Genomic DNA, 26,574 nt, shown 5'->3' on the forward strand with positions numbered 1-26,574 from the left:
GGCCCAGTATGAAGGCTCACCAGTGTTTAGGGGGGAAAAAAGCAAATGAGTTGCCAGGGAGCAATCCTGGGAGATTTCACCCCAATTCTGGTTTACAGCTCACCTGAACCATTGCCATCTGCTTCCCTCAAGGCCACACCTGGTGGTGTGGCCCCCAGCCCAAGGCCCAGGCCTCCTCCTGGCCACAGTCTGCACATCTCCCCTGCGGCCCAGCCATCTCACCCGTGGTGATGTGGCTTCCTGCTTGTGAGCCCAGCCTCAGGAGCCAGAGCACCTGGTGAATCAAGTCCCTGTCTAGGCCTCGGTTTTCTCCTCTGTTAAATGGGGGTCACAGGGGACTTCCCTGGTATCCAGTGGCGCCCAGGTTCAATCCCCGGTCAGGGAACTAGATCCCACATGTTGCAACTGAAGATCCTGTGTACCTCACCTAAGACCTGGCACAGCCACGTAAATAAATAAATATATATTTTAAATGGGGACCACAATAGGAAGTACCCACTAGAGTATCTAGGAAGTATCCTAGAGTCACAGGAGGAATTAAGTGAGAGAATTTTTAAGTGCTTAAAACTGGCTTCAGTGTCAGCTGCTGCTCTGGTGTTGAATCAATAGGTGCCTGCCGGCTGAAGCCTGGGTTTGTCTCCACTGCCCGGGACCCTGTGTGTCGCACGCACCTCCAGGCCCATTTACCCAGCTGTTTCTTTGGGAGAGAGACACCTGTTGGACCTTGTGCCTTGCAGTCCAAAGACCTAATCTCAGGACCTGGACTGGAGCCCCTGTGAATGGAGCTCCTTTGGGCTCCTTTGGATGGGGTCCCCCCCTCCAGGCTGACTTGACTTGGGTCCCGACAGCCCCGGGGGCCCACGGCCCTCAGAGCATCCTCTCGTTCGTCTGCTAATGAGCTGCGTGGATGCTTCATGGCCTTGAGCACGGGTTTAATTGCACTTACCAACTGCCAACCCTTCGGCCTTCATTACCCGGAAAGGGCATCGGGTGGGGGGAGGCTGGATGGACTGAGGTAGGGCTGGCCTGGAGGTTAGAATAATTGGTTTGCCGCCTGGCCGTCTCCGGCTTGGTGTTCAAGGCCCTGCTGCCTGTGATCCAGCCTCACCCTCTCGCACCCACAGTAACAATGTGCCAGGCCCTCGGGGTCAGACTCCACGTCCCCTCTCCAAGGCCCACCACCTCCCTCTTGGCCTCACCTTCCTTGTCTTTCAGAGGCCAGTCTGCTGCCTGAACAAAGGCTGTCTCCGTCATCCCTGAGGTCCAGCCCTGCCCCTCTGAGGCGAGGCTCTGTGTCCGCGGCAGTGCATTCTGGTCCCTGTGCTGGGGGTGGGGCAGCCCGGGCTGCCGGTTCTAACTGCCCTGCCCCCACATGCCCCACAGCGGCACAAGGGTGGGGGGCTGTGGGGCTGCCCTGTGCCCTCTGCCCGGGCTGGGGGCTCTGAGTCCATAGGGAGCAATGGGGACCTTTGGGAGCATTGAGGCTCAAGATGCTCCCTGTGGGACCGGCTCTGCTCCTTCCCAGTCCCCTGTGAACTGCTGGGGGGATCCCAGGCCAGGGCAGCCCATGGCCCCTTCTCTTGCTGGGTCTCTCCCTCCCACCCTGTCCTTTCTCTTGTGGAAGGGGAGAAGGGAAGGGGGCACAGGAGGACCAGTCAATGATTTCCTCAAGATGCCCTTCTTCACCCTGCCCTCTGCCCTTCCCCGGGCACCCCAGCCCCCTTCCCTCTGGTCTGCACCCCCTTGTCTCCCGAGTGGCTCTTGCTCCGTGCCGCCTTGGAAGCGGACTCCTACTTGGGCTCTGTCAGATTCCTTGGGGCTCTGCCTGCCGAAGACCCCTGCTGGATCCCTGTGCTCGAGTGAGAGAAGGAACAATTCGGAGGAAGCAGGGAGCGTCTCTGAGCCCAGCCTGGGAAGGTCAGAGGAGACGGCATGAGCTCCTCAGAGTGGCTGGTGCTGCCTTCCAGGCAGCAGGGAGTTGGAGCAAAGGCCTGGGAGGCGGAGGGGAGGGACAACTGCATGAACTCACAGATGGATAGAAGTGGGGGCAGAGGTCCATTGGCCAGCCCACACTCTGCAGTGGCTCCTTGTCTCCTGGAGGCCGGATTCGTCCCTCTGAACTCTGACCCGAGAGTGAAAAAGCTGGTTTAAAACTCAGCATTCAAAAAACTAAGATCACGGCATCCGGTCCCATCACTTCATGGCAAATAGATGGGGAAACAATGGAAACAGTGACAGACTTTATTTTCTTGGGCTTCAAAATCACTGCAGATGGTGACTATAGCCATGAAATTAAAAGGACGCTTGCTCCTTGGAAGAAAAGCTATGACCAACCTAGACAGTTTATTAAAAAGCAGAGACATTACTTTGCTGACAAAGGTCTGTCTAGTTAAAACTATGGTTTTTCAGTAGTCATGTATGGATGTGAGAGTTGGACCATAAAGAAAGCTAAGCACTGAAGAATTGATGCTTTTGAACTGTCATGTTGGAGATGACTCTTGAGAGTCCCTTGGACTGCAAGGAGATCCAACCAGTCCATCCTAAAGAAAATCAGCCCTGAATATTCACTGGAAGGACTAATGCTGAAGCTGCAGTTCCAACATTTTGGCTACATGATGTGAAAAATGGACGAATCCGGAAAAGTCCGGAATCTTGGAAAAGACCCTGATGCTGAGAAAGATTGAAGGCGGGAGGAGAAAGGGACAACAGAGGATGAGATGGTTGAATAGCATCACCAACTTGATGGACATGAGTTTGAGCAGACTCTGGGAGTTGGTGAGGGACAGGGAGTCCTGGTGTGCTACAGTCCGTGGGGTTGCAAAGAGTCGAACACAACTGAGCGACTGAACTGAAGTGAACCGAATCCTGACCGTCTCATCTCAGGACACAGCCTGGCCTCAGCCTGCTTCCCCTCCAGCAGCACAGCCCTCGGTGTGTACTGTGGGTGGCCGTGTGCGGGCAGGTGGGGGTGGGGGGTCGGCAGGGACCTGGTGGGGCTCAATGGCAATTGGGCCTGCTGGGCAGGCCTCTGCTGGTTGCCTGGGGTCCCGGCAGCCCGTCCTGTCTGACCCAGACGTCCTTGCAGACAGGATGGAGGTGAGCGGGCAGACAGCCAGGGGTGTCAGGTGGTAGCCCAGCTGGAAGGACAGTCCCCTCCAGTTAATGAGGTGGTGGGAAGCTGGGGGGCGGTCTCCAGGCTCTGCTCTCGCCCGTCTGGGGGAGTGAGGCTCACGTGGTTAAGCACCTGCTATGTGCCAGGCTCTGTGGGAAGCCCTTGGCGCCACCCACAACGGGGACCCTGCCCCGTCTCACGGTGCAGATGGAGGCGCCGAGGCTTGCGGTATGATGCAGCGGCTGGAGTCACTCACGTGGGGGTGGGTTGTGCCCCTTCAAGCCTGTGCATGTTCCCACGGGCCTGGGGAGGGGGCCGTGCCCTCTGCAGTTCTCTCTCAAGGTGGATGCACATAGCAGATGCTGCATGGATGCTGAGGCCCGGGACAGGGGGCGAGTGTGAGCTTCCCAGGCAGTGAAAGGTTCTGCCTCCCACCTCTCTCCCGCCCCACCCCAGCAACTGAGGGTTGGGGGCGTTTAGTGGGTCCGGGTACTTGGAAACTCCAGGCTTGAGGACAGCTGCCCTCGGAGGCTGGGCTGAGGGGCACTGCTTGCGGGGCTGTGAAGGGGGGGGCTCTTTCTGCTCCTGGGCACAGAGACTTTGGGAGGGAGCAGGTGAGAGGAGCACCTTCTCCTGGCAGCCAGAGTGGGAGTCTGCGTGGGGCCCTAAGGCCCAGGAAGAGGATGAATTGTGATCTGGGGCTCAGGTTGGTGGGGGGAGGGGGCAAAACCAGTATAGTCATAACCGTAAGAGCCCAGAGTTGGTGTCAGGTATCACTCACACCCCTTTTACAGATGAGGAGACAAAGGCTCGGGGTGGGGGTGGGGCTCAGGTCAGAGTGAGGTGGGGTCTGGCTCCAAGTGGATCTGCTCTCGACCCCGCTGCCCCCTTTTCTTCTCTTCTTCACTGCTCTGCACAGACCCCCCTGCAGTGTGGCTTCTCCGAAGGCCCCCCAACCTTGTTTTCAGACGTCCTGGAAGGTGGCACCACTCTCCATCCTTTTCTGGCCTCCCCGATGGGACTGTCTTTGGGAGCAGGTGCCAGCCACTCAGCCCAGCTCCTCAGAGTGTGGCCCAGGCGGTCAGAGCCACAGGCTCGCCGGCCCGGAACTGGGGACACTCCCTCAGTGGACCTGCTGGCAGGAAGGTGGAGTGTATGTCACCACCGTCACTTCTGGGGGTCCCTGGCTGAGGCTGTGGGTGCTGAGGCATTGCGACAGTCAGGCTGTGGTGGACAGGGCCTTGTGGCCTCGTCTCGGCCATGTGGAGCCCCACAGGGTGACCTTGGCCCGCCCGCCTCTCTCTCACAGTCTCCGTTCCTCCTGAGATTTGGGGCCCGCGTCAGGGGTATCTGGGGCTGGGACGCGGCAGGGTGAGGAGGCTCTTTGTGCTGGGGACGGTCATTGAAGCAGGGCAGTCCTTGCCCCTGACCGGCCTCAGCAGAGGAAGCTGAGGCCTGTGCCCGGTGGAGGGGCCTCACTGGGGTTTGTGAGCACCCAGAATCACCGAAGTGAGTTCTGACCTCAGGGTCTGCATGTGATCCATGCAGGGACCTCAGGGTCCAAGCCATGTGATCTCAGAGGTTCACTTCACTCTCCGGGCTTTGGTCATCTCGTCTCAGCTGGAAAAGGGGCTGTTCACTGCGCCCACTTCAGAATAGCACCGTGGGCATTAAGGGAACTTGCACTTCAGGCCTCAGCCCAGCATCCAGGGCACAGGAGGTCCTGTGCAAGTGGTCTTTGTTGTTCGTGTTGACAGTGGTGTCATCAGAGGTGTCATTCCAACTTTTGGCTCAAAATCCTGGTTTCCCATCCTCCTGAGTCCACAGTACAATGAGCTTGCGGCTGGACGTCTTGTGGTTGGGCTGGGGGTTACGTGACCAGTTTTGACTTATGTGTCCTTCTGTGGCCAGGTGTGTCGCTGCCAGGGCCACCTGCCAGGCCTCTTTCTTGGTCCAGAGGTGACGCCTTGGGGAGCAAGAGCCTCCCTGCCACCCCGCCGGACTTGCAGTGTGAACAAGAAATAAACCTTTGTTGTTTTGGGCCCTTGAGGTCTGGGGGCTTTGTTAGCGCAGCATAGCCTAGCCCACCCGGACTGCTGCATGGTGGGCGTTGTCAGCATCGTGTTCAGGTCTCATCCCCACCAGGTCCGTGCGGGAGACCGTGAGGTGTGGAGGAGATCTGGCAGAGAGAAGAACATTGTCGCTGACCTGTTCCTGGAGTCTGTCCACTCACAGCCTCATCTGTTCACTTTCTCACTAGTCATTTCAGTCATTCATTCATTCAGCAGTGTCCCTTGAGCACCAGTCCACCGGCTCAAGGGAGCCCACAGGACACTGGGGAGCTGGAGATCGTTGTGTGGGGCGACAGTGAGGGGTGGATGGAGTGGGGACCCTGAAAGGCTGGTGGGCACCAGACTCTCAGAGTCAGGCAGCCGGTTCTGCCCCAGAAAAGGCTGAGAGGTGGCAAAAGAACTGGGCAGGTTGGGTGTGGCCAGCAGGGCTGGAGTCAGGTCACGGCCAGGCTGGAGGAAACTTTGGCCTTTGGCTGAAGGACGAGACTGAATCATGGGTGAAACAGGAGACCAGCTCTTGGAGAGGGAGACCCGGTAGGAGGCTGAATGGAGGACCTGGGGGCCAGGGGCCAGACGGGGTCTGAAGAAGAAGGGCAGGCAGAGCCGGGGGGTGGCCACTGGGTCCTGGGGATGCAGAGGGTGGGCGGGGACACCCTGCACAGGGACAGGGAAGGTTGGGGGACCAGCGTGGTCAGTGCCTGAGCAACATCCGGGGTGACGTCCAGGATGCAGGTTCGTCAGTGGACTGAAGGGAAGGGCGACTACCCTTCCAGGCCCAGATCTGACCACTGGTTTGGGGACGGGCCTGGGCTGGGAGGGGCAGCACGTGTCTTCCCTGGGCCATCTCGGGAGAAAACCGATTGGTCCTCCAGCAGGGGGAGCGTTATAAAGGTTTGGAGCGCAGGCTTTCCTCTCCCAGAGAGCAGGTGTTCTACCTGTTCCCATGTATTTCCTGGGGCTTCCCTTGTGGCTCAGCTGGTAAAGAATCTGCCAGCAATGTGGGAGATGTGGGTTCGATCCCTGGGTTGGGAAGATCCCCTGGAGGAGGGAAAGGCAACCTACTCCAGTATTCTTGCCTAGAGAATCCTCATGGACAGAGGAGTCTGGCAGGCCACAGTCCATGGGGTGGCAAAGAGTCGGACATGACTGAGTGACAGCATAGCAGAGCACGTGTGTTTCCTGAGCCCTGCCCTGGGCCAGGTGCCACTCTGGGTGAACGCTGGGAAACAGAGCGAGGGTCCTGCCCTGCTGGAATGTCTGTTCTAGGGGGAGGATATCAGAAGGTGATAGATGCAGTGAGGAAAAAGCAGTGCAGGGAAGGGGCTCAGGATTGGGGAGATGTTTGCAGCTTTAAATTCAGGTGTCAGGAAAGGTCTCACTGAGCAGGTCACTCGAGGGAGGTCGGTGGGCTTGGGGAGACGTCTGGGGGAACGGCCAAGCAAAGGCCCTGAGGCAGGAACGTGTTTCATGTGTTGCACAAACAAAGGGGCCAGTGTGACGGGGTAGAGTGTGGGGGCGGGGGGTCTGGACTTGGGAGTGACCTCCAGGCCCTGGCTGTACTTTGGCTTTCACCCCAAGAGCTGCCCCGGGCTCACAGGCTCCCTGGGGACTGGAAGGGTCAGCAGAGCCCAGAGAGCAAGAAAAGGTTCCTGAAGCCCTCAGGCCCTGCAGCCACCCCATCCCCCAGCAGGGACCCTGCCCTCCCAGCCCTCACCCCACCACCTTGCCCCCCTCCAGCTTCCCTATACCCTCTTCTCTGCTCCCTTTGACCCCAGGGCCACTCAGCCTATGGGTCTGCATCCTCTCCAAGCGTGCCTGACCCAGGGGAGGCAGCAGGGGTGGGGCTGGCTTCTCCGGGAGGAGACCCCTTGATGAATGTGAGTACTCACAGCCCAGATCGCAGGGCTGGGCTCCTTCGTCTTCCTGCCTGCCCCTCCGGCTGCTCTCCCTCCCCAGTGAGGCTGCAGATCAGGTGGAACCGAGATCTCAGTGCTCCTGGGTGGGTCTGTGGAGGAGGGGGTGGTCATGGTCTCCCACGTCCTGCACACCTGCTGTGACGTCCCCAGCAAATCATTGTTTGTCACGCTTGAGACTCAGAGGTTCTGTGTCCCCGCGTCCCTGTCTTTCATGGGTGGCTGTCTCTACCACACTCCCTTTTAGGGACCAGGGATTCCAGATATGGTGAGGGACACAGGGCGATGGCCCAGAGCCTAGAAACCGGGCCTCTACCCCGGGCCGGGTGCCAGCCCACTCACCCGAGCCTGTGCTGTCTCAAATCCTTCGGCCCTAGCAGAAGCGCCCACAGTGTCCTGACCTTGCAACTGTGGAGGGTGGGGGTGAGCCCTGGGCCCCTGCCCCCAGCTCCAGGCACGGGGGGAGCACTCTGAGATGGGCTGGGCTGGGCTGCCCCTTTTTATGGGAGGGGAGACAGGTCCAGGGAGAAGGGGCTCGCAGCAGGGGTGGGGCTGCAACCTGGGGTTTCCCCTGTGCTCTGGCCTCCACCTGAGGACGGTCCCGTCCCAGCCTGGGTGGAGCAGAGCTGGGAGCACCCCCGCCCCTCGCAGTTCCTCTGGCTCAGCTGCTCCCACTCCCTCAGAAATGCCCCTTCTCCACCCCAGCCGCCGCAGCCCCCGCTTCCTCCTCCTGCGGGCCTCTTGGCCTCTGGCTCCGGTTACCCCTGTTCCACCACACCTGTAAGCTGACCCTCCGCCACATGGCTGCCCCCCATCCCAGCCTGGAGCAGCAGCCGAGCACCCCGGCTGCCCCCCAGTCTCCATCCTGTGCAGCCCTGGGTGTGCACCCGCTCTCCCTGCCCTTGCAGACCCTGACTTCCCCACTCTGGACCAGGCTGTGGCCTCCAGGCCTGACTGAGGACCAGCTGGACTTTGGGAAGGCAGGTCCCTGCTCTGGCTCCTTGAACCCTCATATCGGGTCCAGAGTGGCGTGTCCATGGGGTGCCCGGGCACACAGCCTGCAGCTTTGCTCTAAGTCTCAGGGGCCCTTGGGTACCAGCCCTGGGCCTGGGGCATATGTGTGCCTGCAGCTCCTGGGGAGGGGATCTGCTTATCCTGGAGCTAGAGGGTGGGAGCCTGAAGAGGCAGTTTCAAGACTCGGTGTTTCAGGAGAAAGCCCTGCAGCCCACACTCCCCTGGACGCCAGCTGCCCCCTGCCACTGGTCAAGCTCACGGGCACTCACACCCCTCCCACACCCTGCAGGGCATTGTGTACAGACATGCAGCTGGCCTTGGCCACACAATCACGTGCACACTTGCTGGGCTCTGTGGCCCCTAGAGCCTAGTCAGGCCTGGCTGCCACGGTGAAAATAGCTCAAGCAAGCTGGTCACTGAGGAGCAGCCCCTGGCTCCTGCGGGTGCTGCTCTGCCCACAAACACGTGTGCACACATATGTACTGCCAGAGGCTTGCTCCCTGCCACTGCTGTGGGGATTCTTCCTCTTGGCTTTGGCCATGTCTCATAACCCCCTCCCCATAGCTGGGCTCTGCCGGGAGACTCCCTCATGCCTGGCCCATGGGGAAGACCTGCCCAGCACTCTCGGTGCAGGAGATGGGCCTTTTGCTGGAGGCCCTGCTGGCCCCAAGTCGGGCGCAACAGGCCTAGGCCCTGTGACTGGCACAGGCTGCTCCCCCCTCACCTTGGCACCTGCCCAGCAGCACCTGTGCCTACCAAGGATTTGCTCCCCCCTCACTTTGGAGGTGGGGAGACAGACAAGGAAGTGGGGAGAGGCTGCTTCAGGGAGCTGGGCACACCTCCCCCACACCCCGCCTCCTTTGAGACTGCCCCCTGGGAAGCCTGTGCATTCTTAGATAGGACCTTCAGGGCCATTTTCTCCAACCGCCCAGAGAACGCAAGTGTCTTGCCGAAGGTCACACAGCAAATCCATGGCACAGCTGACCAGACTTACACTAGAGCTCTGGGGGCCCCATGTGTGCATGGTAGGGGTGTGGAGGGGCAACAGGCGGGAAGGAGGAGGTGGGGCTGGGTTCCCAACGAGCCTCCCCTCCCCTCCCCTCCCCTCCCCTCCCCTCCCCTTTGCTGCTCTCCCTTCTCTCCCTCGCACGGTTTGTTTGGAGAATGACTCACAGGAATGCAGCAAAATCCTGATGGATGAGGAGGCAGGGCTGCAGTACCGGAAACCTCTCCAGGATAGGGAGGCTGACTGAGCTGGGGGGCCAGGGAGGCTGGCAGTCAGGGGGCCCTGCGTGCAGGTGGGGAGACCAAAGCCCTGGGAGAGCTCCAGGCACTGGCCACCATGGAGCCTGCTGTCATGCATGTGAACACGCGCATGTGTGCACACAACCACACTGGCACATGCATGCACAGGCACACGCATACACTGGCACACATACACACCAGCACACGCACACACACACACTGGCACACAGGCACACACACACACGCACGCGCACACACACACACATGTGGGCCCAACTGCAGCAGCCCCTCTGGGCTCCAGTCCTCCCACCTCTTCTCTAGATCTGACCCCCCACCCACCAGGCACCAACCCTGAGTTTTCCATCGCTGTGCCTCCCGCAGGTACACAGGTGGTTGACAAGTGTGGGTGCTGAGCGTGACCTCAGCTGGACCCTTCTCGCCCACAGGTCATAGCAGAACCCTCGGGGCAGGAAGCCTGCCTCCTAAGGGGCCCTACTGTGCTGGGTGTGGCTGAGGCCAGGTGGACAGGGTGCCCCCAGCTCTGTCAGAGGGGGTGTGTGGTGGACCTGAGCAGGCAGGTCAGGTGGACCCTTTAGCAGGGCTGCAAGAGCAGGCACAGGGCACAGCAGCCATCAACGTGGCGGGGGCTCTGGGGGCCTGGGAAGGGACCGGGCTGCATGTCTGGAGGCCCTGTGGCCCAGGCGACCAGATCCGAGGTGTCAGGAGAACCCCTGTCAGGGTTAGGAGGGGCACTGCATGGTCTGTACTGGGCATGCCCACCAGCAGAGACACTGCCAGTTCATCCAAGTGCCCTGTGGGCGTGTGGGCTTAGCATGTGCCTGTTTTACTGGAGACGGCCCAAATATTCACTGACCTCTGACTCCGTGCTAGGTGCAAGCTGCCATTTTAGTGGAGAAGGTGGAACAGAAGGAATGTCAAGCGATATGTCCTGGTCAAGGAGAGGAGGCAAGCAGAGCTACGGGGAGAGGTGGGGAAAGCAGAGACCAGGATATGTCCTGGTCAAGGAGAGGAGGCAAGCAGAGCTACGGGGAGAGGTGGGGAAAGCAGAGACCAGGAGACACAGGTTCTAGGTGGGACCTGGTTGACAGAGGCCAGTGTGGCTGAGGCAGAGGAAGCCGGATTGCACAGGACTGGGAGCCACTGATGGTTCTGAGCAGGGGTGGGACGGGATCCGACTTGAGTCGCAGTGGATCCCTTGGCTGATGGAGGGCTGGAGGGGGCAGGGTGGGCACTGGGAGGCTGGAGGAGGGGACGCCCTGGCCCCTAGAAACAGAGAGCAAATAAGTGGCTGTCGGCAGCTGTGGTGCTGGGGAGAAGGAGGAGACTGCTGCGGTGGGGGGGCTGCTTTCCTTCTGATGAAAATGTTCTGGACATGGTGGTGATGGTTGCAGGACTGTGTGCAGACACCAAAAACTGCTTTGACAGGGTGAATTTTACAGTATGTGGATTCTACCTCAAGTTTTAAAACTTTAGAACCCGTCAGGACTTCTAAGCAAAACTGACTTAGTGATAATCGTCCCAGGGCGAGGGGAACCCTGGATTTTTTTCCTTTCTACTTGCATATACCTTACAACTTCTAAATTAAAACTAGGAATTTCCCTCTGAAAACTAAGTGCTCTGTGATGGGGTTAGGGAATCGATGGAGGGCCGTCGGGTGCCTTTCTCCAGCCCATTGGGCGCCGTCTGTAGTTCTGCGGGCTTTCACGTGGCTGCTCTGGCTTCTGGAATTCCATGCCTGCTCACGTGGCCTTGGTCGAGTCACAGGACTGGAGATGCCCGAGGCCCTCCCCTGACCTGCGTGGTGTCCCCACCCGGAGACCCCCTTCTGCTTGAACGCCGTCAGCCGCAGGCGGCTCCCCACCTCCAGAGGCGGCCCGTTCCGTTCCTGGGCAGCTCTGCCTGTGAACAGACTCTTCCTTATATGGAGGGGACGCTGTCCTCCTGTTGCTTTTCCTCCCCCTCAGCTCCCTCTCTGAGCCCCCGTTTCTGGGTCTGTGGCACAGGGGCCCCCAGTCCCTCCCTGCCCCCACTGGAATGCCAGGGGTCATGAGGTTCTGGGGTGAAGCGGGGCTGAGGGGCCTCTGCTTCAGCAGGTAGCTGAGGAGGGTGTGCAAATGCAGCATTTGACTGTTGCTGTGAAAGTGGACTTTGATCCTCATCTCAGAGACTGAAAACTCAGCTCTCTCCATTGACCAGAAGGGGTAACCATCCCCAGAGATCAAGCAGGCAGATCCCCCGGCGACTTCCACACACTCATTTCCGTTAGCTGGCGCAGCCAGGCCCTGCTGCTCTCCCTTTTGAGAGGTGAAAAAACAGGCTGAGAAACGCAAGGGGAAGCAGCCAGTGGTCTCTTGCCACATGTCCTGGGGGTGCGTGGGACCATGTTGGAGGCTGAGCACTCAGCCTCCAGTGTGGCTGCTTCGACTCTCTGGGCTCCGTCAGTCTGTGGGAGGAGCTGGTCCTCGTGTCTGCTGCAGCTGCTGCGGAGTTGGGGCGGTTGTCTAGGTTGCAGACTATGAGCTTTGTGCTCAGTTTAGGGAGAGAGGTATTAGCAGCCTGCTGGCCAGCCCGTGTCCCCGCCCCCCATCCCACCACTGCCACCTGTGAGCAGGAGCATCACCCCTTTCTCAGCTGTGGAAACCAGGCTCAGAGAGGGTGTGGGGCTGCCCAGGGACACACAGCCAGCACGCGGCAGAGCCGGACTTGCTCCCGGGGGCCGGCAGGGATGGTGCTGTTCCTGGTTCAGGGTATGTGGGGGGGTGCGACCTCAGCTCCTAGTAAGGACATGCCACCGCCGGCCTGGTCTAGGTGGACACGGACAGGAGGGCTCGAGAGGGAGAGCAGAGGCCCCAGAAGCCCTGAGCTGAGCTAGGAAGGGGCTGGAGGGGTCACGTGAGCCACCAGAGGTAGAGACACCTGTGCGCGTGGGGTAGGGGACGGGTGAGTCAGGCGGGTGTGGGAGTGTGTGCGCGTGTTGCCAGCACAGAGAGGAGGCTCTGCGTATCCTTGCTCTGTGCCCCTTGCACGTGTGTGCCTGCTTTGTGTGCGTCTCCTGGCCTGCATACAGTGCATGTGTGTGTCTGATTAGGGGAGTGTGTGTGTATGGAGGTCTTGATGGCCAGGATCTACTGTGTGATGTGAGCATTTTCTTTCCTAGAAGTGGGGAGTCTAAGGGAGGTTGCGACGCTTGGCCTCTTACTGGGCTCCCACCCCAGCAGGCAGAGGAAGCCACTGGGGCCCAGGGAGGGCCCGTGAGAAAGTGGGGGCTGTCTGGGGAACCCCCGGGCCTAGGCAGGAGGGCTGTGTGTCCCAGCGAGAGGAGCGGGGGGTAGGGACAGTCTGTGTACACACGTCTGTGTTGGTACCCGTGTGTGTCTTTGCATGTCCGCTGGACTGTGTTGGGGCTGTGCCCCGGGCCTGCTTATGTGTGTGTGTCCAGCCTGCACTCACTGGCCCGGGCAGGTCTGAGGCCTTAGTGAGGGGTCACTCGAGTTGATGGTGCTTCTTATCTGGGGGGTGAGTGGCCTTGAAGTGGGCCTTTGCCCTTTGTCCCATATAGTCCCTGGAGGAATGTGTCCACGAGATGGTCACTATGGTTTGCCTCTGCCAGCATCAGGGTTCAGGCTGGGGTGGGGTCAGAGGTCAGTCTGTGGCTTGAGACTGTGGCTGCAGTCAGAAGTCCGTCCATGGTCAGTCTGTGGCTGGGGTTGGGTGGGGGTGCTGGCACTGTAACGGGGGTCAGGGGCCAGTCTGCACTGGTGCAGAGGACTGGTGAGGCCCTGGCCACACAGCTGACCCTGCCTCTTTCTGAGCCCCGCTGGGCACCAGGCAGGTATGAGGCTGCAAGGAGCTGCTCCCAGGACCAAGTCGGGACACCAGCCAGGCCAGAAGCACTGGGGGCAGGTGACCATGGTCATAGTCAGGAGCCAAGAGTGTCGTCTCCAGAGAATGCAGAGTGGGAGAGGGGCCTGGAGACTCCTGCCCGCCCTCTCCTCCAGCCTCCCTTCTCCCCATCCCCACTGCCCTCCACTCTGCTCCTGTCTCTCACCCTCACTCCTTTCCCCACCCTCTGGACTTCATCCATGCTTCCCAAATGTCTGTCTGTCTTCCCTCTTTCCTTTTCATTCTCCCACTGAGCCCTGTCCGCAACCACCAGCCTCTGCCCTCAGAAGGCAGGGCCATGCGGTCTCCAAGCTCAGCGAGATGGTCCAGCATCTCTGGACGCTGAGAGAGGATGGTGGGGGAGGGGTGCTTCAGGTGTGCTGGCCGGGACCCCCCAGCAGAGGGAGGCTAGGGGTCTACCAGTAGGGGTATGTGTATGAGAGAGAGGTCAGAGGCCTCCCGGTTGGGTCCCATGCCCAGGGAACAGTGTCCAAAGCAGGTGGGTCTGCCCTGTCTGAGTCGGAAGCTATACGACCTCATCTCGTGGGCTCTAGTCTAGGAAGGAAGGATGGACAAACAGAAAGATGGCAGTGAAAGCCCAGCCAGCAGAGATCAAAGGTTGTACAGAATGAAGTGAAAGTTAAAACACTCAGTCATGTCTGTCTTTGCGACCCCATGGGCTATACAGTCCTGGAATTCTCCAGGCCAGAATACCGGAGTGGGTAGCCTTTCCCTTATCCAGGGGATCTTCCCAACCCAGGATCGAACCCAGGTCTCCCACATTGCGGGTGGATTTTTTATCAGCTGAGCCACAAGAGAAGCCCAAGAATACTGAAGTGGGTAGCCTATCCCTTTTCCAGTGGATCTTCCTGATCCAGGAATCGAACCAGGGTCATCCTGCATTGCAGGCGGATTCTTTACCAGCTGAGGTATGAGGGAAGCCCTTATAGATCAAAGGCAGGGGAGAAAAAACTGGCTTTTGGCCTGACATTCAGCAAACAAGGTGAGCAGACCCCACCCCAGCCAGCCCCTAGGGCTGTGGGCCTGCCCACAGATGCATGAAAGGGGGAAACTGAGGCTCAGCATGGACACCACTTGGCAGATCAGGCAGGGTTCCAGCACACCCACTAAAAGTGAGGCTGGCTAAGCTGACAGATGGGCAGGAGGGTCACTGACAGTCACAGGGGTAGGAGAATGGTCCGCCCATGGGAGAGCCCACTCCACGTGCCCACCTGGCTGCCCACAACAGCTAATGCTGTCAGCCCATCCTCCAAAATAAACCCAGAACTGGATGCCCTGTTGGCTCTCTGAGCCCCCACCCTGTGAGGCCTGCTCCAGAGATACTTCATCTGTCGCCTCATGAGACCTGGGGGCCTCACAGATATGCACAAGTGCCTGTGGGTGGCTCCTGTCACTTCTGTGTCTCCGTCTCCTCCCACGTGCCCCTTGGCTCCTGCACTCCAACCTTGGCGGCTCCATGAGGGTTCTCGCCCTGCCTCAGCCTCTGGGCCTCCACCTGTGCTATCCCCTCCGTCTGGGCAGCTCTGCCCCCAGGTAGCTGCCTGCCTCCTGCCTTCATCTTTCAGGTCTGTTCTCACCTGTTTCAAGTGCCAGTTCCTGGGCATCGACTGGAAAACAGCTCCCCCACCCCCATATTTCCAGTCCATGCTCATGCTTGGTCACTCAGTTGTGTCTGACTCTCTGCGACCCCATGGACTGTAGCCCACCAGACTCCTCTGTCCATGGGATTCTCCAGGCAGGAATACTGGAGTGGGTTGCCACGCCCTCCTCCAGGGGATCTTCCCGACCTAGGGATCAAACCTGAATCTCTTGTCTCCTGCACTGGCAGGCAGGTTCTTTACCACTGCGTGACCTGGGAAACTCTCCTTTATTTCTCGCAGCACACCTCACCTAAGTGTCATGGACAACACTGTGTCCCGACAAGGAAGAAGGGGAGCTCCATCTTGCTCCTTGCTCTGACTCCTCAAACGTAGAACGGTCCCTGGAACATAGGAGGTGCTCTGTAAATACTGCCCAAGTGGATGGGTGCCAAGGGGCCAGTCAGCCATCTGGCCCTCAGAGACCCGACTGTGAAATGGGAAGGGTGGCTGAGCTGAGGACAAGATGGAAACTTGAAATTGCTGGTGCACCTCTGACCTGAGGCCTGCGCACCTGCAGACCAGGCGTCTGGTGCTGCGTCCTTCCCTCCGCGAGCCACAGCCCTCCAAGCCCAGTAGGCCTGGGGGTCACCACACCAGGGCTGAGCTTGAATGAGACGTCAGGCTCTTGGTAGCACCTGCCGGGCCTGATGGCTGGAGTCTGTGTCCCTCTTCTCTGCCTCTCGTGCCCACCAGGAGGGTGGGCCCTGGCTAACCCCTTCCCTAGTGGCCTGTCAGTGAGCCCAGCATCTGCCAGCCCCCCAACTGCATGGTCTGCCTGGGCACCCCACTCCTCAGCCCCTATTTATTATTTCACCCTGAATAGCACCTGGACACAGGGTCTGCAGGAAGGTGGCTTTTCAGACAGTGCTGGGCAAGTGAATGGGCACCATCCTGGCCCAGGCTCTCAGGCTGTGACCACGTCTCCCCCCAGGAAACAGCTTCCCCCCACCGAGACTGTAAATGTTCACCCTGGCCCATGGGACTCTCCCTCTCGCTGCCAAACCTGGAGCAGGACTTACATGGTGGGGCATGGACTCAGACCCCTGGCTGGAGCAGGGAGCCAACCAGCCCGGCAGCCTCCCCTCAGCATGAATGAACAGAAGACCTGCCATGTGGTAGGCCCGGCCCACCATCCTGCAAATCCCGCTGGTAGGGGCTGATGAAACAAGCAAGGGGTCCAGGGCCGTGCACACCTTAGTCTGAATCTTGGTACTGTTGCTTCATTCATTGCTTTGCTAAGAGCATCCTGAATGCCTGCTCTGGGCCTGGCACTGAGCCAGGGTCTGAAATTTACAGTCAGGTGGGGATCAGTTGTCCTGCTGTGTGTTCTTGACAAGCCCTCTGATGGCTCTGAGCCTGGCTTCAGTCAGAGATGGGCAGAGCCCTACCGTGACAGCGCTGTTGGAAGGGCCTTGGCCAGGTGGGGGCGTCTATCCTCTGCCTGGGAAAGGGCTCCGTTCTCCTTTGGGATAAGCGGCAGCTCCGCCATCTCCTTTCTCCCAACCCCTTGGACACGTACTCGGAATCCAGAATCCACCAAGGGCCCTCCAGTGACCTTGGATGAGTCATACCACCTGTCCTTGCCCCACTGTTCTTCATCCCCTCCCATTGTTCTCCAGAGGGGCCCTGGGTTCAGAGAAGAGGAAGCGTCTGGATCAGGCTCAGTCATTCAGTCACCAGATCCTTACTGAATCTGTGCCAGGTACCATCCCAGGGACGGAGGAGGCGCCAGTGAGCAGACAAACAAAAGCGCCTACAAAATACATACATTACATGTGGTACATTAGAAGCTGGGGAAGAGCATTCCAGGCACAGGGATCAGCAAGTGCAAAGGCCCTGCGGTGAGAATGAGACAGTGGTGAAGAGCGCAGGAGAGTGAGTGTGCTTGTCCCGAGGGAAAGGGGGCATCCACCACCACCCTTTTCCCCACCTGCCAGCTGGCCTGTTGGGGGACTGCCTGGAGGAGGTGGCTGAGTCAGGATGTGATAGAGACAGGCTGAGGGTCAGGCAGCGCTGAGGTTGAGTCAGGGGTCCCAGGAAGAACTGGGACTTTTGTTTTAATGGTGCACGCAGTGGTCTCAGGACTGAGTAACCCTGGTTCCCAGGCCAGATAATTGAAGACAGAGACTAAGCATCTGCATATTAGAGGTGGGTGGGGCTAGAGCCTGGAGAGGAGGGGGTGCTCGGGGTGCTGAGGGTTTGCTGCATCCTCACCAGGTAAGCCTGGAGTCAGCAGAGGGTCTGTCTCTGGGAGTGGTCTGCTCTTGGCACCAGGCAGCCACCCTCGGGACTGGGCAGTCTGGAAGCTGTTCCTGGCCAGTGCTTCCCACGCCTGACTGCTAGATGCTGATTCCCAGGCAGAAGGAACAGTGTGGAGGGGCTTTGGCCACTTGGATGGATGAGGTCTGGGTTAGAGACCAGGAACTTGTTTTCTTCGTTCTCAGTTGACAACCTACAAATGGCAGGTTTGGGGTGACTGTTCTGGCCACCGGGGTCCTAATGACCTCTGGACCACTAGGATCCGCACAGCCCTCTGCCCAGGACCTGGAGGCACAGCAGTCCTTCATAAAACCCGTTCTCGATGCACCCCCGTCACCTCCACCCCCACTTCACTGCTCCCCTCCACTGCCTGCCCAGCCCAGAGGGGCCGGGCTGAGGAGGCGCTCCAGCAGTGGTGTGATATGGTATTGGCCCCTGCCCTCCAGGGAGTCACCAGGTCTCTGCGAAGGCCCGGCAGAGCGGGGAGAAGCCCTGATGTACAAAGCCCTTAGTGAAGGGGCGGTTAGTAGGTAGGGACGGGGTCTGGCCATCACTGAAGAGCAAAGACCGAGTGACAGAGGTCGTGGGGTGCGCTCCTCCCCCATGCCAGACAGACAGGGGCCTGGGGGGACGCGAGGTGGGGGCCAAGGAGAGTGGCACGGACAGGCTGGCGGGCAGGGAAAGTGGAGAGAGGCAGCGCTGACGCGTCAGTGTGATCCCTGGCGCGATAATCGGGTGGACGGACGACAGGCCGGACACGTGTTTGGGTAGAAGGTGGGTGGATGGAGAGAGAACGGATGAATGAATGAATGGCTGCGTGGGCGGTGAGCAGCCCGGCGAGGGGCGGGCAGCCAGGCGCTCAATCACAGCCCCGGGGCGCCGCGCCCGCCGGCTACGCGCAACCCTCCCCCTCCCCCGCCCCGCTCGCCCCACACCTCGGCCCCGCCCGGGGCGCGTAATTCCGCGTCCCTGGGGCTCTGGGGCCGCTACGGCGGCGGCCCGGGACTGGGGCCAGGAGGGCCCGCCCCTCGGCCGCGGGGGAACCGGAGGTACGGTCCCGCCTCGAGGCCCCGGCCCCGCGCTTCTTTGTCTCGGCCTGGTCCTCCACCGTCTCCGGACCCCCACCCGCCTCGGCGGGCAGTCCTCGCCGCGCGCTTCTGGGCTGCTCGCGGATCTCCAAGCCTCGGTCCCCGCTGCCCCCAGCCCGTAGGTGTCTCCCCGGCCCGGTCGAGCCCTCCAAACCCGGTGCCTCTAGGACCGCGGGGCCGGCCAGTGCCAGGATCTCTAAACTGCGTCTCTGGAGCGGGGGTCGGAGGGGGGGCGGGATGCGGGTCCCCGGGTCTTCGCCTTCTCTCCTCCGCCACCACTCGCCGCGCTGTGCTGGGACCCCTGAGCGGCCTGTTCGTGCCTCTGCGGCGGTGCGGTCCTTGGCGCCACGCGGACCCCCTCCTCCAGCCAGGCCTCGGCCCCGCACACAGAACACTGCCCCGCTAGTCCCACACAAGACCGCGTGCGGGCGCACCCCAACCCCTCGCTGGTCCCCCGCCCCTACAACCGCAGCTTCACGCAAACAAGCCCTCACGTAGACACGACACCCCTCAGACACACTCGGGCCCACGCAGACACAATCCCATACGCGCACAACCTCACGCAGACACGGCCCACACAGGCGCAGTCCCGCAGCCCTTGATAAACAATCGCACACAAACAACCCCACGCAGGCACCGCATCGCTTAGTCCCCCCGAGACCCAGAAGCACATTCACAAGCTCGCAGCAGGCCCCCACGCCCCGTGACATTCACACGGGGGCAGACCAGAAATACACAGCCACACTGATAAACACACGGACCCGAGCGCGCAGCCAGGAGCTCACCCACGGGCTCGTAAGTCACTGGGAAAATATTAAAGCGTCCCCTCCCTCCCCTTCCTTCTCTGACGCGCGCGCGCGCCCGCGCGCACGAAGACACTTACCACCCCCCCAGCCCCCGACCGCCCCGGGTCCCTAAGCTTCCTAACCAGTGACCCTGAGCCCCGCGGTGAGAGCCGCCGGAGCGTCTCCCCGGCGCCCCCTCCTCCCGCTCCCTTCAGCTCCTAGTCCTCCCCCGCCCCCTCCCTCCTGCCCCCTCAGCCTCCTCCCCTCCCCCGCGTCTGGGGCGCGGGCTGCGCGCAGCCAAGCCCCTCATCGCGCGCCCCTCCCCGCGCGCGCCCCGCGCCCGCATCGCGCTTGGCGAGTGGATGCGGCCATGGGGCGGTCTCTACCTCCTGTCCCCCGGTGGCCCGTGAATAATGGCTACTGAGGGCGCTCGCAGGGGCTGCTGAAAAGGAAACACGGGGCGCGAGAGGCGCGGCGCGCGCGGGAGCGCGAGGGAGAAAAAAGCGAGCGAACGGCGGGCGGAGAGAAAGGAATCGTGCGAGCGCTCACATTTTTTTCTCCCAAAGATCTCATCCGGCCGCCGCGTTCTGGAAGAGACGAGGGGACAGCGCGCGCGAGCAGAGGAGGAGAGGCCGCGCGGGGAAGGGAGGCGGCGAGACGCGCAGCGCCCGCGCCCGGGAGACCCAGGAGGAGCCCGCAGGTATTGTTGGCGGCGAAGCTTTGTGTCTTGGTGGGTGGGGGGACGATCCGGGCGCGAGGGCTCCCGAGGAGGCTGCCGGCCGGGGTCTCCGCCCGCCCCCGGCACCCCTCCTACCGCGCCGCGGTCTTGGCTGGAGTTGCAGACCTGCCTGTTGGGGGTTTTCCACGGGTTTTCCACACCCGTTGAGGGAATCGGTCTCAGAAGGAATTTCTTTTTTTTTTTGGCCGCAGTTTGGTTGTGCTGGGCATTTCCCCCTCCCCTTCTCTCCACCACACACTGGTGAGAGGTCTTGGCGACCGTGGCACAGGCCGAAGGCTGAGGGCTGAGATGGCGGGGCTGGTGGCCGCGGACCGGAGGGGAGGGACGCGGGGAGGAAGGAGTTTTGCTCAAGTTCGCAGTCTGCGTCGCGGAGCTGGTCAGGCGGGGAGGGTCGGCTGCGCGCCCTGTCCTGCTCCGGGCCACCGGTGGGAAACTTCCCTAGAGCGCAGCCTCCCGGGGGACTCGGCGCCCCCGACGCCTCGGGCGCTCACTCCGGCCGCCTGGGCCCCGCCTCGCCGCCCGCGAGCACCGAGGTCGCGCTCTCCCCGCCCCCGCCTTCCTCCTCCCCCGGCGGCTTCCGGATCTGGACCGGGCAGGAGGAGCGGCTCCGAACACTTCCCCCGGAGACCCCTCCCCACTGGCTGCGATAGTCCCCTGCCCTGGCACCCCCGCTTCGCGCGCGCCCCAGTGGCCAGGCTGACAATGAAACCTCGCGCCTGTGCGGTTGTGGGGAGAGGTCGGAGCTTGGTCTGGGGGGGGTGGGGAGCGGGGGCTGCTAACCCCAGGAACCCGGAGCGGGGACTTCTTGGGGGTGGGGCTTGTTTGGGTTAGAGACGTTGACATCGGGTGGGTCGGGCGGGGTGGGGTGCGCGGTGGCCACCCGAGGCTCGGGTTCGGGGGGCCGGGGTCGCGGGTTCCAGCCTCTCTTGGGGTTGGTGATTGGCTGGTGAGTGGAGGCACGTCGAGTCCCCCTCCCCCCATCAGCCACTCCCCCCCCCCCTTCCCGTACAATGCGGGCTTCAGAGGTGATCCTGAGGGTGATGTGTGTGTGTGTGTGAGTGTGTGTGTGTGACGGGGTGTTTGTCTCCTGCGGTCCACAGCAGGCGCTGCTCCTTGACCCGGAGATCCGACCCTCGCCCCTCCCCTAGGGGCTGGGGGCGGGGAGAAGGGGGTGGGAACTTCTCCTTTCCCGCCTGGGCACTTTGATGTGAGTGCTACCCTAGAGAATTTCTGGGGACCGCAGGCCTGGGGGGGCTCAACGCAGAGTGGGGACCGCAGGGTCAGCGGGGTCTCTGCACAGAGAGCGCTCCATCCCTCTGCGCCTTGCGGGGAGGGGCGGGGTGGAAAGGGCCAAGGCTAGTTGGAGTGGGAGTGGGGGCAGAGAGCCCGTGGAAATCTGTCTTCATTACGTTCCAGAGAGCAGCCCCCCCTTTTCTTCCTGGGGTAGGGAGCAGGCCCAGGGATGGGACTGCCAGCCCCGGCAGGTGAAGGAAATCCTTCTATTCAAAGAGGGGATCCTGGTGGGGGTGGGGGTGGGGGTGGGGGGCGGCACGGGAAGGCTGTTCTGTGGCTCCATCCAGGCGTGGAGAGAGTTAATCCTCCCCGGACCCTGTCAGCCCCAACCCAGGAGGCTGCAGTGGGGACCCTTTGAGCTCACAGCATGTTCCCACCCTGTATTCCCACCAGGTGGAGGGGTGCCTTCTCAGGACCTCCCTCTGAGCCCAGAGAAGGTGCTGCAGTGGGAGAGCCTGGGAAAGCTGGTGCAGCCGGAGCCTATGGCCTCGTGGGGGGACTCTCCCCACTCCTGCAGCCGCACCGTGAAGGTCGGTTTCTGACCGGAAGGCTAGACCCTGAGATCCTCACAGCTGAGGGCCAGCCTGGGAGGTCACAGGAAGGCAGGATTGGTTTCTACTCACTAGAGCCCCTGTAGGGTCCATGCCCCCGGGTGCATTCCTGGGGGGGGGGCGCGTCTTCCTCCTCCACTGGTTCCCTTTCCTGCAGGTGAGAGCCGGACCTGGCCACAATGGACACTGGGCTTTGGCTGGACAGACACAGGGATGAATGAACCAGTAATGAATGAATGAATAAATGAATGGAAAGGGAAAGTTTCTCAATTGGAGGTGTTCATTTTTTTAAAATGATTTTTCAATATTTATGTTTTAAAATATGATTAATGGGAAAATCTGAAAAATAGAGAAAAATAAAAAAGGTTATGGATAGTCTCGGTGGGCTGTGACAGTGTTAGTATTTTGATGTCGTTTTCCGCAGTCTTTTCGGCTTGGTGGCTGGGTTGTTTTTTAGCGACTTGTTGGCACTCTCTCTGTTCAGACGTATATCCTGCTCTCTTCGTTGGCGCTCATGGGAGCCTTTTCCTGTTTTGTAACCAACTCTTCATAAACACCGCGGTTACTGTCTTCAGGCTTTTCCAATCGGGTGGATGCGCCACCATTTACTTAATATTCCCCTTTTGTTCCATGTTCTGGTTGCCCCTGATGAACGAGGTAGTGGATTTCTTCGTGTGGAGAGCTTTTTTTTTTTTTTTTGATGTTTAAGACGATTTCCTCAAAATGACGCTGCTCACGCCTGCAGTGGAAGAAACAGGCTCCTCTTTTTTCCCCTGATAAGTGGGACACTGTTACACTTCCTCTCCACAATCCAGAACCTTCTTTCAGAACTGAAAGAGCCTCGGCAGTGAATCACCTGTCTGAACTCCCTCCTTTGACAAGAAGGAACGGGAGCCCAGAGGGAAGTGAATTCCAAGGTCACATAGCAGCCAAGAACAGGGTGCTGATTCGCCCTTTGGTTTCCAAATTCAGGAAGAGGGGGTCCTGTAGGCTGGCCTTGCCCATTTCACAGACGGGAGCACTGAGACCCCAGGAGAGGAGGAGCACCCACTCACCTCTGATGTTGATGTCTGGAGCACCAGACAGGCTCCTTAGCCCTTTTGTCTCACACATTGGCTATGGCCACAATGTCTACGGTGCCTGGGGCCACCCAAGGTGCCAGCCTGTGATTGGCCAGCAGTGGATTCCCTGCTGCCCCTGCCCCATGGCTCCCCCTTCCTCTCTGCCATCACATTTTCCAGGAGGAAAAGCTGAGGAGCCAAAGCAGATGCAGAGAGAGAGTGGGACTGCAGATGTCAGAGGACCCCCTTGGTCGTACCCCTGCCCTGGCCTTCAGTCCTAGTAATTCTGGGTCTTTTCTGGGGCTGGGGCGGGTGTTGGCACAGACCCTGCAGCGGGGGAGAGGGGAAAGACCAGCGACATCTCAGCTGCTCCCTCTGGCTTGGCTTGACCCCAGCAGGTCCCTGGGGAGGAAGGGAAAGGGAGGGGAGAAAGAGGAGAGGAAAGGAAGGTTGGGAGCAGAGATGCTTGGAGAGAAAGAAAAGAATTAGAATGGTGGGGGAGAAAATGGGGAAGGAAGGAATCTGGTTAAAGCAAAAGGAGAGAGGAAGCCCCCGCCCCCCAGGCCCATTGCGCACCCATGGGAGCGACTGAGGGCAGGGCTCCCAGTGGGGGAGCTAGGGCTGCTCAGAGCTGTGTGCCCTGGTCAAGGTGGAGTGGAACAGCTCTTTAGGGGGCTTAGGAGGATCCAGACCAGGTGGGTGGCAGGGAGGCGGCAGCTCCTTTGGTCACAGGTTCCGGTGGGGCAGGTGGTGGGGCACCCCATGTCAGAGGCCAGGGCCAGGGGTGCGTGTGGGGTGAGGTGATTATGGCTCTGACTTCTCATCACGAGGACAAGGGCCTTGTGTCACCCCTGGAAGGAGCCCTTCCGTGAATGTGGGTATTTGGGCCTTTCTGTTGTGTCTCAACTTGGACGCCTTCCCGTGTGCCTGCGTGTGCATATGTCTGTGTGTCTGATCCTGTTTATGTATTCTTGGGGGTCGGTATGCCTGCCAGCCTGGGTGTGTACGCCCTTGTATTCTGTGTGCCTCGGGCCCTGTTTTTATATTCTCGGGCACGTATGCGTGCATGCATACCTGTGTGTGTGTGAATCTGTGTGTGTCCCTGTGTGTACATGTCTATGGGTCTCTGATCCCATGTGCGTTTCCGGGGGACAGTGCACCCTCGAGCTTGGGCACGTGTGTGTCTATCTGTGTGTGGGCACACACTGCTCCTCCTAATGGCCCCGAGAGGGATGCAGGCACCAGGCTTCTGTGCCGCTTTCAAGGTTGCAGCTGGGTGGGTGAACTGGGGGGCGGCCTTCGACTGGGAGGGGGGTGGGGGGAGGCAAAGAAATTCTTAAAAGACCATCTTCCCTCTGGTCTCCAAGGAGATCAGCCTGTGAAATGATCCGCACGTTAATTAAAAATGATTATATCCTGATTGAGCCATTCCTGCTCACGTCCCCCAGCCAGGAAGAGGCTGGGGCTGCGGCGAGAGAGGCAGGACGTGGCAGGGTCCCTGGGTCCCACTGCGGCAGGGCCGGCTTGGGACCTGGCCCCTGGAGGGGAGCGGCCCTGGGGGGCAGGTGGCGAGGCACTGGGGGTACGTGCCCACAGCTGATTTGAGCTTTTGGTTTGAATTTTGAAGACACTCACCCCTGGTTGTGTCCTCTGAGGTCCATGGAGCTCCTGCCAAGAGGTTGAGGTTTAGAGCCGTCCTCCTGTGAGTGTGGACATTTGGGCATTTTATGCTGTGTCTTTGTGCTGTGTGTGTGCACACCTATTTGTGCCTCTGTGTGTGTAGGGATGGCACTACCAGCCCTGTGGATCCCTATTCCTCTGTGCCGGGCACTGGGCCTGTTTGCCCAGATCCTGCGAGTCAGCATTTGTGGTTCCGGCTTTTTAGAGAAGTGGCATGCTTGAGGTCATGGAGCCAGAGGTTGGGGACCAAGTCCTCTATTCCCAAGACCCAGACTCCCTTCTAGCTACCAGCTGCCCCCAGACTTCCATGATGAGGGGTGTTCCCTCTGCATGGCCCCTGGGAAGCTGAGGTGCCCAAGGGTAGGCCTTGTCATTCTCACAGCACTCCTTATGTTGTTCATTCTGAGGTCCGAACTGCACGGGGTGCGGGGCTGTGATGTCCAGACATGTGGCAAGCACATGACTGGCCAGCTGGAGTGGGCTGTGCTCCCCTCCTTCCCACGGCCATCCACTCTGGCTGATGACCAGGGCAGACCAGCTACAGGTGCCCTGTGAGACTGCTGGGTCTACCCACACTTCTGGGTCCATGCTGCCGAGCCCTTTCTGGAAAGGTCTGGATCAGGTCCCACTGCCTGGCCTGGTTGTCTGGCTCCCATTAAGCCCTGCAGTAATGGAACAAGTAGTCATAGGAAGAAGAAGGCAGGAGACTCTCAGCCCGCACCCCAGAATCAGGTGGTGGTGTGGTTCACCAGAGGGAGGCACTCGGGTGAACCAGGACACCTGGTGTTTGTGTCCAGAAGGTGGCCTGCCACCCTGCCCCTTCCACTCCACGCAGTGGGCACCAGCCTGTGTGCCCAGGAGCCTTGAGCACACGAGCCAAGGCCTCTCATGCTTCCTCGAGCCTCCCTTTCCCCTTTGTACAGTGGGAGCATAGCTCTTTCCTGACCAGACTGTCAGGAAGGTAAGAAAAACCAGGTCAAGTCTGTTCAAGACCCGTCCCACAGAGGGGAGTGGACTGGAGGGGACTTGGCTGCACCCAGATGCACAGAGAGGCGCGTCTGTCCGTTCAAGGCACCGGTGTGTTGCCTCGGCAGGGGCCCTGGGTCTGGTGGCCTCTGGGAGGGAGACGCACTGCTGCTCCCTCAGGATTTCTGGGAAGCCGACTGGGTTGAGGTGGTTGTCCTCTCAGTAGTGCCTCCAGGGGACTCAGACATTCGCTGGACTCACCCGAAGCTCCATTACCAAAGGCAGAGAGTCTGCAAAGGGGGGCTGTTCCTGCTGGATCAGGTCCCACAGTCTGAGGGAAGCCTGGCCATGGGAGGGTTCTGGGGCCAGAAACGGTGTCATGAGGAGTTAGAGGCATGGATGGGACCAGAAAGGTTCTCTGTTTTTTCTCAAGGGCAGCACTCAGGGAGACAGAGAGAGGCAGATGTCGGCTCCTCCCAGGAAAAGCCTTTCGTCCCGAAGCTGGAGGAGACCCTGCCTGCTTAGGTGCCCCTGCGGGGTTCCGTCCCCTAAGCACCTCGACCCACGTGGTATCAGCCTTCTTGCCTCTCCCCAGGCCAGAGGTGCTTCCCGTCCCCTCCGTCACTCACGCCGAGGCCCTGCTTATCCGCAGGCATGTCACCCCGGGAGAGTGACCAAGGATGAGCTCGGGTCTGCACAGCTCCAGGGTCTCCACCCTCCAGCCCCCACGGGGCCAGTGGGCAGAGCTTCTGAGGGCGGGCGCTGCAGCTCAGCTTTCACAGGTGGCCTTTGGGGATGCAGCCCAGCAGCTGCACCTTCTTAGGAAGGTTCCAGTTCCCTCACCTTCTTAGGAACTGGAACTCAGATATTCACGTGATGTCTGGCTTGGGTGTGCTGTCACCTAGGCTGGCAACTCGCCTGTGGCCAGATTCAGAGCACAGGCCCCATTTGCAGCCTCCAGGTTTCATCGCTGTTACCCAGGGGTCACTGTCACTGCCCCCTGTTCAGGCTTGAGAATGGTGCCAGCCTCATGCACTTGCGCCCTGCTCCCACATAGAGTGAGGGTTTGCAAATGGAGGGCACACTGGGACCGGACCAAGTGCCCACCTACCCTGTTCTCCTGCACATACAGCTGGGGTCCCAGCTGCTCCCACAGCCAGGCTGGGCGGGCATCTGATGGGCGCCGGGGTCACAGGTCAGGCTCATTTCCTTCCTCGGGCCCTGCCCCCAAG

At 60.4% G+C, this 26,574-nt stretch overlaps 2 protein-coding genes across 2 annotated transcripts in view; both read left to right on the top strand.

Moving 5' to 3' along the window:
• RAI1 (retinoic acid induced 1) overlaps nt 1–26,574 on the top strand; it is a 108,222-nt gene that overhangs the window by 20,348 nt on the left and 61,300 nt on the right. The window contains exon 4 of the mRNA XM_044939148.2: nt 19,619–19,752. The gene's annotated coding sequence lies outside the window, so the exon portion shown is untranslated. The remainder of the gene's footprint in view (nt 1–19,618; nt 19,753–26,574) is intronic.
• LOC123465558 (translation initiation factor IF-2-like) lies at nt 19,764–21,961 on the top strand. Its single transcript, XM_045164814.1, has 3 exons — nt 19,764–20,527; nt 21,478–21,614; nt 21,793–21,961. The coding sequence occupies exons 1-3, from the start codon at nt 20,080–20,082 to the stop codon at nt 21,850–21,852; spliced, it is 645 nt and encodes a 214-aa protein (XP_045020749.1). The 5' UTR covers nt 19,764–20,079; the 3' UTR covers nt 21,853–21,961.

Source organism: Bubalus bubalis, chromosome 3 (assembly GCF_019923935.1).
Source record: "Bubalus bubalis isolate 160015118507 breed Murrah chromosome 3, NDDB_SH_1, whole genome shotgun sequence".
Taxonomy (NCBI): domain Eukaryota; kingdom Metazoa; phylum Chordata; class Mammalia; order Artiodactyla; family Bovidae; genus Bubalus; species Bubalus bubalis.